This window comes from Sycon ciliatum, chromosome 6 (assembly GCF_964019385.1).
Source record: "Sycon ciliatum chromosome 6, ocSycCili1.1, whole genome shotgun sequence".
Lineage (NCBI taxonomy): Eukaryota > Metazoa > Porifera > Calcarea > Leucosolenida > Sycettidae > Sycon > Sycon ciliatum.
The window spans coordinates 21,015,196-21,023,372 of NC_088648.1; the positions used below are offsets into that span (position 1 = coordinate 21,015,196).

At 46.6% G+C, this 8,177-nt stretch overlaps 1 protein-coding gene across 1 annotated transcript in view; it reads left to right on the forward strand.

The window, feature by feature from the left end:
* The first annotated feature begins 3,855 nt into the window (after window positions 1-3,855).
* The window catches only part of LOC135818897 (uncharacterized), a 6,435-nt gene continuing 2,113 nt past the window's right edge, over window positions 3,856-8,177 (forward strand). Inside the window, exon 1 of the mRNA XM_065332092.1 lies at window positions 3,856-4,547. Within this exon, the coding sequence (XP_065188164.1) occupies window positions 4,277-4,547 (271 nt within the window). The 5' untranslated portion in view covers window positions 3,856-4,276. The remainder of the gene's footprint in view (window positions 4,548-8,177) is intronic.

Here is an 8,177-nt window from a genome sequence, read left to right on the forward strand (position 1 = left end):
AGCGTTGTTCTGTACGCACTGAGGGCGCCGGCTCCGGTCAATCGACTGGATTTCCATGTCCACAACACTACAAACATCGTTATGTACATGTACATGTACATGTACATGAATTGTACATTGTGCGTCAATTATTATTTATTTTTTTCGGGGGTAACGGCCTCTTTTACGGGCAAAATAAAGTCATGTAGACGTGAAAAATAGAGATACCATGAAAGTTAAAATAGAATTTTATTCAACTACAATACATTGGAAAACTCCAAGAAATTATTATTATTACTTTGCATGTACATGTACGTGTACTACATGTACATTGTGTACAATCATGTAGATTCGAATATTCTACTATTTGGCATGAATCTATGGAAGACCATACTGCAAAGCCCGTGCTTGTCTGCTTGACTAAGACCACCTGCCAGCCACATGTACATGTACATGTACCTCGAAGTACATGTACATGTACATGTACATGTACATGTACATGTACGCCCTATAGCCGCGCTGGCGTACCACAAGGATCCCATCTCGGCCCTATCCTGTTCCTTCTGTACATTCAACTCTCTCCCGCAGACCATCCCAAATCGGAAGACCACTGTCAAGTTTTTCTCTTTGCCGATCACACGACCATTGGAACGGAAGTCGCTACGGAAGTCGCTGCACCTACCACTCCCTCTTCCCCAGCATCATAGTCACCCACTCCAAGTTGCCGCGGATGCCACTTTCCTCTTTGCTACAGCTGCCACCTGGAATTCTCTCCCCACTGACATTAGAACCACCCAAAATAGTCATTGCTTTGTGTCTCATGTCCGCACCATCTATGCCAACACCCGCTTTGAACCCGCTGGTTTCATTCCTTCCAGAGTTTCTGTAACATAGTAACGAATGTTATGGCTGATTTCTACAGTACGCATTTGTTATAACCTTTCCTCTTCTCACGATCAGTCATCACCACCACACCAAGGTCGTTCACGCTGCAAACTCTATTCAAAGGAAATGAAATCTCCAAAACGAAATCTCCAAATTTTCGTGAGAAGCAGAGGAGGAACAGAGGACGTGGGCGGCCGAGAAAATGTAGAGCGTGCGATGCGGGTGTGCCTGATAGTCTTTGTGTGGTGAAAGGTGTGGTGTACTCTATGTTTTGCACTGTTTGTGGAAAGGAGTATGTGGGTGAAATGGAGCGTCCTGTACATATCAGATTTGGCGAGCACTACCGGGAGGCACGGGGCACAGTGGCCAAATCCCCGTGGGGATTCCACTACAGGACGCAACACGGCGATGTGGTGGAGGCGACGGCGGCGACGGGGCTCGAGCCTTTCAACAACGCCCAGATCGTGGGTCGTGAGACATCACTCCCAAGCCGAAAGATAATGGAGGCGATTGAAATCAGGGACAGAAGGCCCGAAATCAATGAGGACGAGGAATGGTCTTTCACGGACACACTTCTGTGTGTGTTTTTGTTTGAAGTTTGAATTTTTATTTTACATCGCAAACCAAACGGGCATTGATGCCCAATATTATGATGGCGATAGAGTGTGTGTGTGTTTGTTTGTTTGTGTGTGTGTTTGTGTGTGTGCGTGTGCGTTTGTGTTTGAGTTTGTGCATGTGCGGTTGTTTCACTTCCACGTTACACATTTCACTCTTATGTTGCGCTCTGGCTTGCGTTCGCTCGCGCCCCCTTAACACTTCTCTCACACTTCTCTCACGCTTCTCTCTCACTTTGTGTGATTATCACCATGTAACCAGTGTGCACCACCTCTTGTTGTCCTCGCCATTCATTTATTATAGGGCTAATGTATGACGCCTCGTGCTCTCCTCTCCTCGCTTACATGTACACGTACATATGTAACGTTATTTTAGCCAGCATGTACATGTACATGTACATGTTTGATTCATGTTTGATTCATTGCTGTGTAATATTAATAATTATTTTTGCTTGCTCTGTCCAGTGGGCATTGAGCACTGTAACAGTGTAAGCTTTAGACAACTGTACAATCATGTACATGTACATTGTAGGTACATGTACTTTGAGTACATGTACAGTTGAACATCGATCATCCGCACATCGACTATCCGACCATTCGATTATCCGTAACAGTTTTTTTGGTCGCACGTGCCGTAGAGTACGCACTGTGCACATGGTGCATGTAGTGAGCCATTCAAAAAATACGAAAATTTTGAAAAGTAAAAAGTAAAAAATGGTCGTGCGGCTAGTAATAACCACTGAAAGTGTGTGAGTGACAGTTTTTTTCTTATCCGGAACATTTGCCTTATCTGAACACCGCCTGACAGTTGTCTGCCCAGTGGTGGTCGGATAATCGATGTTCAACTGTACCTGTACATTGTACATTTTTTACACCACCTGCACCCAGCAGCCTCTCAGCTCCCGATCACACTTCACGCTTTCTTTTGTGCGTCTTGCTGTGTGGCTGTACATGTATTTTTACTGACTTTTAAGTCTCTAGTGAACCTGACAATCCTGCTTCATTTAGTTAGTACGGTATGTTGCCTGAAAGGCTGATGATTGAGAAACTCAAGAAACTCGGAGTAGCAACAGATTATGTTTCCTTAGTGAGGACCACTTCCATTGTGTGTACGTACATGTACAGTTTTTATGAACTGTTTTTTATGAACTGTTTTTATGAACTGTTTTTATTGGATAGGATATGATTATGTTGAATAAACGAGGTTTGTGTCAATGGGAGATTGACTTGAAGTTTTTACGAGTTGATTGACATTGATTCTAATCTAGCATAATCTGTCAAGGCCTAAGCGCGGGTCTCGAACTCGGGACCTCCTGATTCGCAGGCAGGCCTGCAAACCAATCGGCCATATGCGTTGGTCGTACATGATTGTACGTCGTTATGTTTGTCTACCAACTACCATACAGGCTGAGGGGTTTACCCAGGCCAAGACCAGGGTGCCGAAAATAGCCGCACGAAACTGTAGTGCATCACCCACGAAGGACACGTGAGTCTGATGGTGAAATGCTTATTATTTTGTGGGGCTAGCGCTTAGCATGCTGTCTCATCCAGGCCTCCTTCGCAGTGTAACACTGCGAAGGAGGCTAGACTAGAGAACTGAGAAGGCAACCAACAATGCATATACAATCTGATTACTACAAGTAAGTAATAGTTTCGTACTTGCTAAAATAAGGTATTTGTAGCGAGGCTACTTGACAGGCATGATCCCCGTCCGGAATCGCACAGCGCAGCGTTTTCCTGTGACTGCACAAGACCGGTGCTCATGTGGTCTGTGTATCATTGGAATGTTGCCTCCGCATGAGAAGCAGTATGCTGCTGGTAAACCTGAGTGTGGTAGTGAAACTACACACATGCGGCTAGTGCAGACTACATGACTCATGAGGCGAGTCGTTTGTACCGATTCCTGGATCCTGTCTCCTGTTAGTGTTACTACATGACATGAACCATCATGTAGACCTGCACAATGCCAGGTAGGTGTGAACATGTAGGTGTGATCATGTTGCAGCAGGTCCGTCCGTCAGCTCAGTGCAGCCGGACACGGATTGTCCACTGTTGACTTTCTATTTTCTGTGTTTATTCAAAATATGACCTTGATTCTTGAAACTAACTGTTACTTGAAAGGGCTAGTGTTTGATAAGATTCTTGGATCCAGAATGGATCACGTGACGCAATTATTCTGTTGAGTGCACCTTTCATCAACCCCATACATACATGGCATACTGGCCATAGTATAGTACTGGCATAGTACTGGCATAGGCATAGTGCCGTACATCCCCGACTTGACACTCCGTACTTCAGCACTTGTGGGCACTATTTTTACTCAGGCAGTTATTGGGGACTTCGTGGATGTGGATCATGGATGTTTTGTAGACTTGTACTTGTAGTTGTAGTAGTAGAGCCATGGCATGTACTGTTAGTAATGCCATTTCGGCCATCTTGACTCTAGCCAAGTCACCCCGGTCAGCCACGGCCTTGCTATGCAGCCTGTCCCTGATCGTTGCAAAATGCCCGCTGCTTGTGTCGCGAGGGCACAGCTACGCTACGCCGGCCACTGATACAACGTAAATCCGAATAGGTCGCTTGGTCAACATCACTCTGCTTGTGGCGAAGCAGAGCCAAATAGCTGACAGCTGCCGGCGTGCCTCCTGGCTATAAAAGCCCACCGAATCTTCCTGAGTTTTATCATCTACCGCCTCCACATTCAGCGAATCAAAGTCGACCAGAAGCATTTACTGTCTCCTGAAGTTCATTGTTCTGTAGACCCAGTCGTGAGGCAGCTAACCTTACAGAAACCGAGAATGAATATTCCAATGAAGGCTTGCTTAGCTACCCGCCACCTTTTGGGGGTAACCGCCTTGCTCGCTGTACTGTTTGTTTGTATTGTTCCGTCTCAGTCCTCATTGTCAAGCGCTCCCCAGTACAGAGGCATTGACTCGGAGAAGCTAGCGGGTGTGCAGTACATCCATCTGAAGAGCCTCTACCACAACAGGCCCAGATCGCCTCGTAAGTCGCTGGCCACCGTATGCGCCCAGCCCAGGCCCGATGACTCTCTGACTCCATACCAAGAAGGTAAGGCCATTTTCACAGCACCATCCCCCCCCCCCCCCCCTGCGGTTTACTAGGACCGGCGGACTGCCCATAATAATACATAGGGTTGTCGGCTAACCTTGGGAGGGTCTATTAGAAGGGGAGGGAGGGCATTGTAAAAAAAAAGGCTATTGAAAAGGCCGGAACTATTTTATTCTTCATAGATTTCCTCAGCGAAGAGGATAATCATTGGAACGCAAAAAGTACACAATCCGACCCAAAGTGCAAAAATGGCGCCCTGTAGCTGTACCAGTTGCGATTACATCATTGTGTTTGTACATGTGTGCATGTACGTCCAGCCACATTAGTACCACTTCAAGGGCCGTGCAGATTGAGGGCGCCAAATGTGCACTCTGGGTTGGATTTCACCCAGCGCAACTGCACATGCACATGCACATGCACACTACTAGTAGTCTTGTACTTTGCAAATATCGATCTATATGTAGATGTATGGGGTGACCTGGGCCTGGCTCTTGGCGGATAATGCCATCAGAACAATGGGCAGAACTTGGCACTTGTTCGGCCATTCTTGTATACGCACAGTCTTGTACATGTACATGTACGATTCATGCATGTTGGGTATGTGGATAAAGAAATGGAGCAGAATTGAAGGAAGTGCCTCACATACATTGTACGGACCTGGTGTAATTGGTTCTGCCAATATTTCACCGCCTTTCGAGCAGAACCTGCCAGACAATATCTAGAGCATTATCCGCCAGCAGCTACATGTACTTAGTAAAAGACTACTCTCCAATGCTTACCTACAACTAGGCTATAAGTACATGTATCTCATTTTGGGGTAGTACCTTTGCTGTTTGCGTTATGCAGAGCTCACTGACTAGTCAGTTTGAGCACTCTGGCAAGGAAGGTACATTCGGGCCTGGTTTAAATCTGACTTTGAAAATGTATTGTTCATTGCTATCAGATGCGGCCTCATTTCCTCTGTGCTGCACTGATGACTCCGAGCCATGAGTCCACAAAGGACGAAACAGTTCTGTCCTCAGATTGAGTGTAGCTATATGTACATGTACATGTATACCGGTGTTTACCAATGTTTACCAATGTTTTACTTCTAGAGTACCTGGTACTTAGTATTAGCACTACTGGCAGTACTGCACTTGACAGAAGATCCAGTGATCGACGTGCCAAGTAGCACAACATGACCGGTATCGTACTTCCGCTTGAAGTAAAGTGAAACCTCGTTAGGATGAACACTGATAAGACGAATGTTTGGTTAAGAAGAACTAGTATTCGCAACTCCATTGGATAAAATGACTGCGTATTCACTGGGTATAACACACGGATAAGAAGAACTCCCCGGTTATTGCGAACAAATGTCATCGGTCTCTTGGTGTTCGACTGCACATGTACACTGTACATGATTGTACATGATTGTACATCTACCACAACAGTCAATCTAGGATGTGTCCAAAACCAGAGTTAACCTGCATGCACTTCAAAATGTAATGATGCTTCAAATACATAAGTACCTGTACGCATCCTTGGCTATGTAGCATGACGAAAATGAACAAGGGATGCGAGGCCGAGGGGTTATCTGGCTGAACTAACGTTACTTAGCCAAGAGAAGTTTCAGACCTTTACTCCAGGCCAGGGTGACGTCGTGAGAGGAACTCAACCGCATTGAGAAGCTCCGTGCATGGATAAGGGATTACGTACTGCAATGGTGAGATCGACTCGCATAAAAACACTAACACTTTGCATTACTCATTGGTTTGAGGGAGAGATGCAAACGGGAAACGTCTGACGGAAAAATTCACTGTCACCACCAGGACCCGAGCCAGGGACCTTCGAAACTCGAAAGTTTAGGCCAGCGATGCTCTAACCACCGACCTATCTGGCTATGATGCACATGTACATGTACATTGAATGTACACGTTCATACAATGTACAGGGTATATGCATGCACAGATGTATAATGCATGTACACTGCACATTGTAGCTGTCATCCCAGCAGACACAGCCCAATAAAATACTCTCTTCAGTCTTCGCTACTCACGCTTCCGGTAAATCCTCACCGGCGGGCGGGACGCAGCTCTCACTGTAATCCACACACTTCACGTACAAACTAGCACGCGATGAGCTCCAAGTCCCCAAGTCATAAAACTTTGAAGTACAATTTTAGCACAGGAAAGGCAATGGAGAGAGTCTGGAGCAGAAATCATAGATCCTCAAACTACTCAATCTCCCGTCCAAAACGGACTTCAGTCAGTACGACTACGAATGAGTTAGTCTCCAATACCTGTGGTCATGTACATGTACTAGGTAGGGATGATTGAGCGCTGCATCGCGATATCGTGACCAGGAAAAATGCTCTTCCCGTATGTCACATGACTGTCGCCTTGGAGTCGACCAATGACAGATCAAATTACGCGGGCTGGAAAGCGCGATCCTGCCTGATGAATGGTGATGGAACTAGTTCCACTGCCCGTCGTCAAGTGACGACGGGCAGTGGACGGAATCCACTGCCCGTCGTCACTTGACGACGGGCAGTGGACAGAATCCACTGCCCGTCGTCACTTGACGACGGGCAGTGGACAGAATCCACTCATGAGTCTACCATTTCAATGACAAGCTTCTGTGGTCTGAAAGTACATGCAAAAGTCGTGTACTGAGTCTGTAGTCCGTGTCCGGTTGTCGAAGTCACTCTCACTCAGCTCACACTGACACAGCCTCATACAGCCATACAGGACTCGAGTCAAGTCACAGAATGGTTCATGTAAACTCAAACGTCAAAGATTGTGAATGATCTCCTTGGCTTGGGTGCATACGGGAAACACGTTCCAGTCACTCATACTCGGTCAGCACCGCTGCTCATCCAGCCCTTGCCGCTATCGCGGCGCGGGCAGGATTCCGCGGTACTGCCCTCATACTCGTGCAGGAACCTGTACATCTCGTGTAGCCCGATCTGCTCATTCCCTGGTGCTGTAGCACTGAAGCGTGAAAGCGGTCTGGTCTTCTCCTCATCATCACACTTGACAGTGCCGAACTAAATTACTAGGATAGGGAAACTACATGTACAGGAGACTGTCCCGGCCGTGAGCAGTGAGTCTGTCCATGTTCCAGTCGTCGACGTCAGCCCACCGAACTCTTGCACTCGTCAGACGACTGCATGCAACATCCGTTCACTCTTGGACGACCTTGTGGCACGAATGTTTTCATCAATACCCCATGCAGGGCAGGGAACGGCCTCCATTTTTTTATTCTGTACACGTGTCTGCGTAAATGTTGTCATGTATTTTATTACTTTACTAGGGAAATCCCCACAGACTGTGACTCTGAGTGTGAGTCTTTTTACAGGGTACCCCAGGTACATGTAAGTGCGTGGAACTATCGTTGGGCTTGTTCGTTACTAGTACTCTTCCTTGATCTGTTTGTCTGTCTCCCACTCCACGTTCTTTTGTTATGTTGGGCATCTTCACACGCTTGTTTCTCCTGTTTGCCATCTTTTCTGCTCGGGGATTTTTTAATTTCGGCTAACCTTCAAGGCCAAACGGAAGTATAGAAGCCGACTGCTTTGGGAATGATACAGACGTCAGAACAATTTGTAGCAACTCGCAGTTTCTGCTCCAAGCGATCCCCAGGTACGGGATG